The sequence below is a fragment of the Mytilus galloprovincialis genome, chromosome 12, assembly GCF_965363235.1.
Source record: "Mytilus galloprovincialis chromosome 12, xbMytGall1.hap1.1, whole genome shotgun sequence".
Classification (NCBI taxonomy): Eukaryota; Metazoa; Mollusca; class Bivalvia; order Mytilida; family Mytilidae; genus Mytilus; species Mytilus galloprovincialis.
Genome location: NC_134849.1, coordinates 3,399,157 through 3,412,376, shown reverse-complemented (window position 1 = coordinate 3,412,376; position 13,220 = coordinate 3,399,157). Strand labels below are relative to the sequence as shown.

Sequence of the window (13,220 nt, the reverse complement as noted above, 5' to 3'; positions counted from 1 at the left end):
TAAAAAAAAATGCGCACCCATCTGTGTTTCAGTTATCAGAACGCAAGTTCTTATTATTGCGATACCAATCCAGTCACATTCTTCGCAATAATTTCTAAATTTACAGTATTTGTAGGAGAGGCAACCTTGATAACAGTTGTGTACTTATAGGGGAGATCATCTTGATGATATTTTGTGTATTTGTAGGGGAGACGCCAGTAGTGGAGTAAAGAGAAAAGGAATGAAGTATTTAGATAATGCTACTGTACTGGTATGTTTATTTACTCATAACATCATTAAAAATTCATGAAATATAGATATAAAATGATTCACTCTACAATCATTGAAAACTTCTTATTTACCTTCTGAACATGTGGAAATAATATTACAGGAAATATTTCACAGTGCAATAAACCACACCAAATACCCACACCTAACTCCTACAAGGAAATGCAGCAAGTATCATAAGATTGTAAAAACAATTTTGAATTATACTTCATGTTTAAGCAAGAAGATGTAGTCTGGTTGCCATTGAGACAACTCTCCATCAGAGACCAAATGACATAGAAGTTAACAACCATAGGTCCCCATACAACCTTCAATTATGGGCAAATCCTAGCTTATAGAACTTAACAACCATAGGTCCCCATACAACCTTCAATTATGGGCAAATCCTAGCTTACAGAACTTAACAACCATAGGTCCCCATACAACCTTCAATTATGGGCAAATCCTAGCTTACAGAACTTAACAACCATAGGTCCCCATACAACCTTCAATTATGGGCAAATCCTAGCTTACAGAACTTAACAACCATAGGTCCCCATACAACCTTCAATTATGGGCAAATCCTAGCTTACAGAACTTAACAACCATAGGTCCCCATACAACCTTCAATTATGGGCAAATCCTAGCTTACAGAACTTAACAACCATAGGTCCCCATACAACCTTCAATTATGGGCAAATCCTAGCTTACAGAACTTAACAACCATAGGTCCCCATACAACCTTCAATTATGGGCAAATCCTAGCTTATAGAACTTAACAACTATAGGTCACCATACAACCTTCAATTAGGAGCAAATCCTAGCTTACAGAATTTAATCATAAAACATGATATAAAAATTTAAGTATGAAAGGCAAAGGTTATAGAATTCAATATTTCAGTTATCCCCTAATTTTGTGTGTTCTAATGATTGTATATAATTCAAATAGGCACATACAGTCACCCCTTTTTCATCAAAATATCTGTCTTTTCAGGTCTCACTTTTTTCTTGCTGTCCATTTAGAACATCAATTGTAAGGTTATCACTGTTACAAGATCTGTTTACTTTGAACCTTAGAATGATCTTAATGAACTGTTCAACCAAAGCTTCCCAAATTTTAATATGTTGTTACTGATGACAAAATGGAGGTCAAGTTCAATAATGACGATTTTGACTTTTATCGTTCATCAGTTATGGTTCTTGTGATATTGGCAGGATACAAAAAAATGTTAATCAGTGTTCCAGCTAGGCCGTTTTCAGAGGGCGCGGCGCCCGCCCTTTTCCGAGTGGCGCCCTGTGCCCTTTTTACAGTTTCCAGGGCGCCCTGCCTTTTTTGAAGATCGATTGCATATTAATTTGCGTATTGATATGATACGCTAATTACTAAATTTTACCTGGGGAAAAGATTATGACTTTGTTTACCACTCCAAGCTAATCAATGGTTACAACTGGTGTCATAATCTGTTGTTATAGGTAATCCGTTTATCGGATGGGTCATTAATGATCATCAACATTAATTCGTTCAAATAGAATCGGTCAGTCGGCAATTATCTTTGAAGAAATGTGCTTACAACAACTTGGGCACAATTTGCGATGTTTACCGTAGTTTCATGGAAGAAACGTAATGACAGAAAGTTGGAAAACCATTATAAACTCGTTGAAGACATTGTTTTACTTGTTTTCTGTAAAATAAACAGAAAATTCAGACGTATTTGTCATTGACTGCCTTCATTTTTGATACGAAAATAACAAAATCGGTCCGCGCCATATTGTGATCATATTTACATCATATTTACGTACTGTTTATAATCCTCCAAAGAAGGAGCACACCCGAATAAAGAAAGATAACTCAATCTGATTTTTTTCCTAGCATTGAGTAACCCATTTACATATTCTAAAATGTGTCTCCATACTTCTTGCTTAAGAATATATATGTTTAGGTATTTATTTTGAGTTATGGGAAAAGTTAAAGAGGGTCTTAGTAGCAGTGTTGGTAGGGTGCCTTGGTCATCTTTTTCTGTATTCTTTATTTTTGATACTATTTTTCACTGTTGCTTTATATCCTAAAATTGTGAATTTACTGAGCACAGCTGTTTTGTGCTGTATTGCCATCAAGCACAGCAGGGGTAGAAAGGTGAAACTGGTAAAATGTGGTAGACCATAGAAACAGTATGAAACAGATCTCCTTTCAAAACATACTGCATATAAAGTTCAACTGTGCCAAGCAATGATAAAAAAACTTGTGTGACAAGCTGCTTGACAAGTTTTTCAGCCTTAAAAGTAGAAAGATAGAGTTCTATATGGGCTAAAGATGTTGTTCTTGTATAACCTGTGATTCAACGAATAAACACAAATGTTTGATTAACATCTTTTATTAAAATATGCCCTTTTCATATTATCATATCGCGCGTTAAATGCCCTTTTTCAGGATTGGCACCCTGCCCTTTTGAAAACCTAGCTGGAACACTGTTAATAAATCCGGTTTGCTGTCGTTGTGACAGCCTCTTGTTCTCTGGTTAGTACTAGAAAGGTTTTCTGTTACTTATACTTTGTAATTGTAGGGAAGAGAATCTGAACCCAGTGAGTTTGTTATCCATTATTCAGACGGTACTAGACATACATTTAGTTTTCCTCCTAAAGAACTGGATCTTGTTGTCAAACAGGTGAGTCAGACATGAATCTCGATCCAGATCTGTAGGCTTATATCTGTTCCAAAATTGATTGTAGTGAGTGTATTGGATGTACCTTAACTAATAATCTGTAAATATAAAAAAGAAGATGTGGTATTTCCCAAGGAGACAGCTCCCCACAAGAAACCAAAATACACAGAAATTAACAACTATAGGTCACTGTACGTCTGTCAACAAATAGCAATGCTCAAACCCTACAGTCAGCTATAAAAGTTCCTGAAATCACAAATGTAGAACGGAAACTAATGGCCTATTGTATGTACATAATAATAAACAAAAAATAAATGAGTAACACAGCTACAAACAACAACCACTGAATAACAGGCTCCTAAGCATTTTATAAAAAATTGAAAATAAAGTAAAGCTGCATTCATGTCATCAAAACTTCAGTTGCTTGAAAAATATAGTTCAATGTACACAACATTTTATACATTCTATCCAATAACAATTCAAAGGATTTACCAATGAAATCCTGTAAATTCAGAAATTATTACAATGTTTTTATTATTGCGAAAAATGTGATAGTGTTATAGTCGCAATAATTTAAACTTGCATTTGAATTTTTTATATAAATCAAACAGGATTTTTCTGAATATCGCAATAATTAAAATCGCATTTTAGTTTAAAATTACAAAATCACAATAATAAATGCACACAATAATACAGTATATTTTTAAGTTGAAAACTGATATGTATATGAGCTATACTTGTCAATAAAATTACATAAATTGACATGGTGCACTGAATCTAGTATCTGTTCTAAAAAATACCAATGATGGCATTGTAACATTTATAAATGGAGTTATCTTCCTTTGATCCAACTACAATCATGGGAGTACATTTAATGGTACTGCCTTTCAATGCTTAATACAGTGCAATGGGTGCAATCAACAGTTTTTTTCTATGACGTCACATTTTGAGGGACCATGCATAAGTGACCCTTAGTGGTGGACTGATTAATAAAGATACTTGTATAAAACTAGATATCACTGGAATCAGAATGTTCTCTAGTTTATAATGAAATAAAAATAATGTGTACTTTTAATAGATTAAAGATATTCCATCCAATGAACATGGGGGAAAAAAGGTCTAATTTGAACATAAAAAACTTGAAACCAGGTCATGTGCACACCCATGAAGACATGATCCATGCACATTTTACATAATCAAAACTGTATGAAATTTGTAGGTTTTTACCTGGTCTTTCAAAAAAATCTTGTTTCAGGGTACGGTTTCCTGCTCCGAAAAGAGCTACAGTGGCTGCAAATAAGTTTTCAATTTTCACTGCCAAAAAAACAGGATGTTTACAGTGTTGTCTCCCCTCAAAACATGTAAAGTTAATATAATTTTTAAAATTATTTCAATCATTCAACCTGTTTTAATTGAAAGCTAATTAACTAATTTTTACAATCAAATACAAAAAACATGATACTTTTTCGCCAATTGAGTAAATAAACAGGGGTTTCCCTCCATGGTTATTTTTAGTCGGGGAATAACCCCTAGTTTTTTATACGAAACTGTTTATAGCACCCAATGTTTAATTTGAGTTCCCTCTGCCATCTGTACATTCAGTTCCCACCAGTACTTCTATATAATTGGTGTTAACAGGTTGGGGTCTAAAAAGTGTCTTACCTGCCCCATGAATTTTGGAATGGCCTTTGCATATGATAAACAATCTGCTGTGCTGTCCATTCCTCTATGAGTTCAAAGGGAATAAGTCAACAATTTCATATAGAAATCTGAATAAACTTCATAATTTCAAGCATTCCATATTCATATACTCTTCTTTAGAATGAATTTTCACAGCTAAGCTTAAGTATTAAATTGTTGTCTTTAACACTTTGGGGGCCATAGTGGGTGAATCTCATCAGCAACACTTTGGGGGCCATATTGGGTGAATCTCATCAGCAACACTTTGGGGGCCATAGTGGGTGAATCTCACCAGCAATAGGGATTACTTTTTAATGAAAAAAGGGGCAAAACAAATCCTACATTTAAAGGGAACTTAACCATGGAAAAAATAAAAGATTCTTATTTTGCAAATTCTTATTATTTGTGTTATAGAAGCTGTTCAACATTCTAAAAGAGCATATCACATTTAGTACCCACTACACGTCACAGGGTAAACAACTAGATGGTAACAACGAAGAGATCATCTCCATCAGATCTATTGAAGACTCATTCAAGGTAAACTCATCTCCATCAGATCTATTGAAGACTCATTCAAGGTAAACTCATCTCCATCAGATCTATTGAAGACTCATTCAAGGTAAACTCATCTCCATCAGATCTATTGAAGACTCATTCAAGGTAAACTCATCTCCATCAGATCTATTGAAGACTCATTCAAGGTAAACTCATCTCCATCAGATCTATTGAAGACTCATTCAAGGTAAACTCATCTCCATCAGATCTATTGAAGACTCATTCAAGGTAAACTCATCTCCATCAGATCTATTGAAGACTCATTCAAGGTAAACTCATCTCCATCAGATCTATTGAAGACTCATTCAAGGTAAACTCATCTCCATCAGATCTATTGAAGACTCATTCAAGGTAAACTCATTCAAGGTAAACTCATCTCCATCAGATCTATTGAAGACTCATTCAAGGTAAACTCATCTCCATCAGATCTATTGAAGACTCATTCAAGGTAAACTCATCTCCATCAGATCTATTGAAGACTCATTCAAGGTAAACTCATCTCCATCAGATCTATTGAAGACTCATTCAAGGTAAACTCATCTCCATCAGATCTATTGAAGACTCATTCAAGGTAAACTCATCTCCATCAGATCTATTGAAGACTCATTCAAGGTAAACTCATCTCCATCAGATCTATTGAAGACTCATTCAAGGTAAACTCATCGCCATCAGATCTATTGAAGACTCATTCAAGGTAAACTCATCTCCATCAGATCTATTGAAGACTCATTCAAGGTAAACTCATCTCCATCAGATCTATTGAAGACTCATTCAAGGTAAACTCATCTCCATCAGATCTATTGAAGACTCATTCAAGGTAAACTCATCTCCATCAGATCTATTGAAGACTCATTCAAGGTAAACTCATCTCCATCAGATCTATTGAAGACTCATTCAAGGTAAACTCATCTCCATCAGATCTATTGAAGACTCATTCAAGGTAAACTCATCTCCATCAGATCTATTGAAGACTCATTTTTCAGATCAATTTTCTTGAAGTGTTTGTTAAAAACAATAATTTACTGGTTAAAAAAATTCCAATAGAGAACATATATAGTATTAATGTAGTAATAAACCATTACTTAAGACAATTCAGCCACTGGCCTTCTTCAGAAATACCATGTAGTTAAGGAGGGGGAAAAGAAACTGAAGAAGGCCAGTGTTTTAGGTAATCAAAACCTTATGGGACTGACTTGATATCTTAATCTTTCAAGACTGATCACTACCTTTTTATACGACCTGCAAATTTTTTTTTTTTTTGTATAATGGTATTATGTTGTCGTCATCGTCGTCCAAAGACACATTGGTTTCCAGACAATAACTTTAGTTTAAGGGCATATCCAACAGTTTCAGGGGAGGTAATAACAAACATAACCGTCGTCTATTGTTTCCCGTAATTTCACGGTATTTAAACGACGTCATAGTGGCCGTCTGGAAAGGGCAGTTTCTTTCCTCAAAGAAAAGGGCACGGCGGGAATCCGCAAAAAACTCCTACAGAATAATAACAGAACTAGATCTCAAAACTTAAAAGATATCTTTGTCCTTTTGGTCTATCATAAAAGAACTGCAATTATCTTAATCTTTACTAGACCATACTCACTTAAGTTTCCGTTTTATTAAAATTATCTTCAATACAGTAGAAAACAACGACAGCAAATGCGTAATGATTTATTCTTGCAGTATAATGCAATGTTTGTGTATAACAAATTTGTATTGTCTTAGTATCAATCCTGTAATTTTGGATTTTAAACCAATAAAAATTACTTACTTACTTACTTACTTACTTGAGAAAGATCATGCATCTAGCTTTGCTTTGAAGTGCTAATATATAATTATATAGTAGCTCTTTAAATGAATACGACCTTTAACCGATAAACAATGTAAAACAAAAGATGACACAGTAATAAAAAAATATTGAAATAGGAAAACATTGTAATATATACACTGACATACAAGTGGAAAATATCTGACAATGTTGGTGTTTACTTATGTATGAGGAAACTAATATAGTTTAACACAAAAAAAACCAGTGTAGGTCTTGAATAATTAGACACGCCCTCTTAAGTCAGCGGGTCCATAACAGGATAGGGAAAAAAAGGGGCTAATAGCTTAACTCAAGATTTTGATCATTATTCAACTTTATCTAGTACTGCATACGTTTTACCGCTAGTACACTCTGTATATCTTGATAATGTATCAATCATTTACTTCAGATCTACTCTCGCCTCGTCGTAAATATGCGTGATATATTTGCCACTGGAGCACAGGATCAATCAATTCATCAGTTTCATATAGTGATGCATAATCATTAGTTCTCAACTTACAATTGTCTCAAAGAGTATTCCAGTTTTGGTATTTTATTTTTATTTTATATCTTATTTCTAAACGAAAATTTTAGAATTTCTTTCCGCATCTTTCTCTTTGAATTCATTTGTTTGAATAATCAATAATAATATAGTAGTCTACATCAGTGGTTACATTGTATGCAGCCAAACTATGTAGAGGGCAGTAGAACAGAAAACAATTTCCATTGTGTATATATGCAATAACTCATATTTTGAAGCGTAAAACCACGACAGTCAGGCTCGTTTAGGTGGAAAAATTACTGTGTCAATTTCATTTACTTATATATTGTAAATATGTCATAAAAGCAAAAACACACGACAAAAATGGCCACAATTTATAATAACATTCAACATTTTTCGGCCGTTTCGTTTATTCTCAAGTTAATGTCTTACTGATCTGCTTTGTTAATCAACGTATTTTTTTCATCTACAACTGCAAAAGGCGCAACAGATGCGACTTATTTGAAGATTCATGTGACCTTTGTTGTCATTTAGATATTTTATTCGAAGTTCGTATATCCCTTCAACCATTTATTTAGATGGTATTTTAACGTATAGATAGCGCAAAACTCTCCTTCCTTACTCTATGCATCTGATATTACGACATTTTTATTTCAACTAAACGAGGCTGTAAATTTATACATCCGAGCAGCTAAACGGCCGCACCCAATTTTAGCAAATATATACACGTAACTGTCGGACGGGAGCAGTCCAGAGATGTGAATATTTCTATACCCAATCAATCCTTTTTTTACGAAAAAAAAAATGTTTAAGGTATACATTAATACGACAGCAACCCAACGACACATATAATTCAAAACACTAAGAATCAACATACAGATTTTTGCTATAGCTAGAAGCCTGTAAAGAAAAAAAAACAAAAACTGCAACATGAATATAAAATACGGAGTCGGTGAGATTTTAGACGGTCAAGTGTTTGGTTTCAAAATTTCAAGTGCTCTTTATTGATTTCGATATGTGAAATTATATAGACAGTGTGATATAAATCAGTGTAAGAAAAACACTTCTTTGTAAAGTAACGATAAAATAAATAATGATTATGGATGACGAATGTCAAGTGGCATATAAAATGAATAATCAGAACAAAAACATCAAATGTAAATATAAAATGAAAATTAACTCTGCTTTGTACTAGACCGACACACAGAAACGGATTTCTAACGTGTAATTCGTTTGTTTTAAAAGAGGGAAGAAATACCGTATACCAGAGCCAGGGACTATTTTAGTAGTTTGTAATTCCATGGTTTGCTAACCCGAATAATTCAGTCCCTCCCCGTAATCGATCTCTCCTACTTGCGAGGTAGTAATCGTAGATCAGCGGAATATAACGACTGAGTTATTCGGGTTAATGGTTTGCATGTTTCACACCCGGGTTTCACAATTTTGACAAACACAATAGTAAAGCTAACTGAATTATTAGCTCGTACAGATACTTGTCCATTATAAATAAGAAGATGCGATATGCTATCGAGACAACTATCCAACAAAGTCACAGTGTAAAAATACATTTGTCTTCCACACCGTCGCACTGCCTTTGAAAAATTCGCGGGGAAATATAACGTTACGTCCCGAAACGTCTTAATTTTTGGCGCAATTTGTGAGGCTTACGGAAGGGATTGAGTAAACGTTATTATATTACTCGATTTTTCTCAAAAACGAGTATGGTGACAAATATTTTTCAAAACGTTATGACGTTCCATTTTTTTCAAAGAATAACATATCTTACTTTGGTCAAATCGACACCGTTAGAAATATTTAAAAAAATCTAAAATGTGCATTTCAAATGTTCATTTCTTGCCGTTTTGGGGGGTAACCATAATGTTTTTGGCTTTATTTGAGTAAGAATTAATTCTTTAAATGGTAGAGTTAGATTTTTCTAACCATCTTGAACTATTTTGCTTCAATTTGAGCTCCATTATATAAGTATATGTGTAACACAACACATGGTTATTTGGAATAGTAGTTTATTCAAGCCGGTCTGGACCAGTGTCCATAACGGACGGTCTCCTCTATACCGTAAAATACACAAGTTTATATACAGAATGTAAACAGTGTCAAGGTTTCTATTAATTTGACAATTATAGTCTTAAATCAAAAGATACAGGGATGAATATCTATTAAGTTGACTTTAATTGACATGTTTTGACCAACCTGGAGATTAATGGTCAAAGAATACACATATTTCCCGTGTTTTAACTAATTGCTACATGTCACCACCTGGTCGACTGCATGTAAATATGCAACGTAGCGGTCAATTGAATAACCTTTTACAAGGTCATGTTTTTCTTAATAGATATTCCCCTGAATTTTATTTAATTTAATAAACATTTTTGAGAATATATAATCCTAAATATAAATATAAATATATATAATATATATTTATATATACATTTTAAGCCATCATATTGTCACATTCCTCCCTTTCTTAAGAAATATAATTTTATATTTTAGTTAAAATCGGTGACAATATGAATGCTCGCAATTTCCCTAAAAACAACAAAAAGTATTCATAAACAAAATCATTTCAACTAAGTTCGTAACATCAAATATCGGAACTTCTTATTTCCAGAAAAAGGCGCAACCATTAACTGCGGACCGTCTTCATAACCCCGACTCCAGTGAACTGCTCCTCTGATCGTCGTTGTCAACTCCAACAATCCCTTTGTTTATCTGCAACGCCAATTCCCATCATTTAGAAGTACTGCAATTACTCCGACCTGCATGTGATCCACCATCCATCGTCGAAAATCCAACTTGCATGTGATCCACCATTCATCGTCGAAGATCCAACTTGCATGTGATCCACCATCCATCGGCGAAAATCCAACCTGCATGTGATCCACCATCCATCGGCGAAAATCCAACCTGCATGTGATCCACCATCCATCGTCGAAAATCCAACCTGCATATGATCCACCATCCATCGGCGAAAATCCAACCTGCATATGATCCACCATCTGTCGTTGATTTACTCCTAACTGACCTAGCTTACCTACTCTGTTAATTCAGAGTCCCTGACTAGGTTGCTCAGTTATCACCGGCTGAAACATTACAGGCAAATCTACCTGTGATGCTGTAGAACAATTCCCTCTACCAATATAAGTTATGTGATCGTATAGTTTTATGTACATCTAATCGTCTGCGTTGTGTCCAATAATCAAAGCCAATATCCAGTGGTTTTGTCCAATCATCATTTTTTTGTAGTCAATTTACTTGATAGCTACTACTCATTGGTTGACAAATTGAGTACTGGATAATGGTTCTTAGTGGTTGATTCCAATAATGGTGCAGAAGCTATTTTAACATCTCTGAAGGCAGTACCATCGCCCTCAACATTAGTTGACACCACTTGATCGCCACCAAGGTATCGTGTGACTATTTGAATCTCTCTTTTACTAAATTCTCTTGGCTAAACACCTATTATTAAACTTAAGAATAGATTAATAACAAAATACCTATAAATATAGCAACAAAATGAATTAATGAATTTACTAAATTTGATAGTTCAAAGTCGTCCTCAAGTTCTAACTGCTTTAATTTGGCAAATAAACTTATAAAATTAATATGATATTTACTTATATAAAACTAGAATATAAAAACTCGAAAAAAAAAATACGAAATGGTTTCCATATAAAAGTTATCTTTTTTTTAATTAAATGTTTTCTAATGTGTATCAATTTACCCCCCAAAACAACCTTTTCTTGAATAGTTCTCTCTTGCAGATACTGAAAAGGTTCGAAATAAAGTTTGACATTCAACCAACACTTTCCTTCCTTTTTCATAAACAAAGCTTTGATTCAGAGATTACTGATATTTATAGGATTTCTAAACAATCAACAATTTTTCAGCGATCAATCTGAAGCAAGAATTAGAATAATTATTCAAAACATAATTATTTTACATACACATCTATTCATTTAAAAACAATCATTACGAAGCCTATATGTCTACGTCGTTTTAGTCGTGCATTTTATAAAGATAACAAGAAATGTTTGAGAAAAAGTTTAACATTAATTGATCTTTCTTTCAGACTTATGAATTTTCGTTTATATTTCTTTCGGTATTTTGATTTCGTCAACAGGCATGTCTTGGCTACTTTCTAAATTATATCTATTAGAACTATTATCATTTGTCATATCACTTTAACCGGAAGTTATAGATGACCTTATGACCCTTTATCTCGTTTTTTTCTTGGTTTGCTAATTTGCTTTTAATTCAATCAGCATCACATTAAAATATTTGCGGAAGATGTATCGCGTCATTGTTTACAACGATTAATCATATGATACTTATTTCCATATTTTAAATCCTAAATTGTTTTCTTATGAAAACATTTTCATTTTTAACCCTTAGTATAGATTTATGTACTCTATAAATGATCCTATATTTCAATCAATATTTTATATCAATTTTTATCATTCATGTGCTATTTTCTGAAGATATGTCTGCCATTCTTTAAAAATACCACAATAACTGTGCGAAAATAAAGGTTTGGATTCTAAATACCATAGAATATTTTGTTTCTCTAAACAAATGTGCTTACACACTTACCAAACTGCGTCAACCATATTTAAACAACCATATGATTATAACATCGCAGAAATACCCTTAAATCCGTCGCCAAAAGTGTTCTTATGAAACTTTCTTATACCAATGTATATAGGCGCGTATATTCTAGAATTACAGATTGTCTCTTCAGAAAACAGCTCAAAATATGAATAAAAAATTCAATTATTATATTCAAAATCAAGATATATTAAATGTTTTAATATTATCATTATTCATGCAGTTAAATACTTTAAAATATAACCAACATCTTTAAAATATTTTTACCTATTGTTATTTAATTCTTAAATATTAATATTCAAGTGTTGTCTTTTCTCATTTAAATATCTATTCTGTCTTTTAAAAAACAGCATATAAAAACTTCTCATTATATCATTACAATATGTACGCAAATCTTTTATATTGACTTATACTACCAAATACTAATAAAGTTGCCAGTCTTTTATATTGACTAAAACAATCAAATACCTATTATAAGTACCTTCACCCTTTTAATGATTACATAAAAAAAATACCAATAAAAAAATTAAACCTTCACCATTAATTCATAAAAAAAAATAAATATCTACATTTTCGCTTAAAAAAAACATTATTCAATAAAACCTTTTTTTAATGAGTTAATCAGCATCTGGATCATGAACAATTGTGCTCACATCTGATACACCTATTCCTAATGTGTCTGATTTTGAACCATCAAAGCTTTTAATCGAATTAATGCCGTTTTTAAATACCGTTTGAATGAGACTTTGAACTTGTGTTTTTAAATTTTGAAAAACAGACCTAAAATTAAATTCTTTATCAGCCATTTTGAGAAATTAAAATAAAGAGTATCAAATAAAAAGTCACTTTACCTTAATATCCTTTGGTCACGGTTAACCAAAAATAACCACATGTAACACAACACATGGTTATTTGGAATAGTAGTTTATTCAAGCCGGTCTGGACCAGTGTCCATAACGGACGGTCTCCTCTATACCGTAAAATACACAAGTTTATATACAGAATGTAAACAGTGTCAAGGTTTCTATTAATTTGACAATTATAGTCTTAAATCAAAAGATACAGGGATGAATATCTATTAAGTTGACTTTAATTGACATGTTTTGACCAACCTGGAGATTAATGGTCAAAGAATACACATATTTCC

The 13,220-nt window shown here is 32.9% G+C and overlaps 1 protein-coding gene across 4 annotated transcripts in view; it reads left to right on the top strand.

The window, feature by feature from the left end:
* Window positions 1–13,220, top strand: part of LOC143053780 (oxysterol-binding protein-related protein 1-like) — a 102,452-nt gene that overhangs the window by 19,261 nt on the left and 69,971 nt on the right. For all 4 annotated transcript variants that reach the window (XR_012971445.1, XM_076226562.1, XM_076226560.1 and 1 more), the window contains exons 10-12: window positions 187–250; window positions 2,808–2,909; window positions 5,001–5,123. Coding sequence is in view for 3 of the 4 variants with exons in the window: in XM_076226562.1 (XP_076082677.1) it covers window positions 187–250; window positions 2,808–2,909; window positions 5,001–5,123 (289 nt within the window). In the remaining variant the exon portion in view is untranslated. The remainder of the gene's footprint in view (window positions 1–186; window positions 251–2,807; window positions 2,910–5,000; window positions 5,124–13,220) is intronic.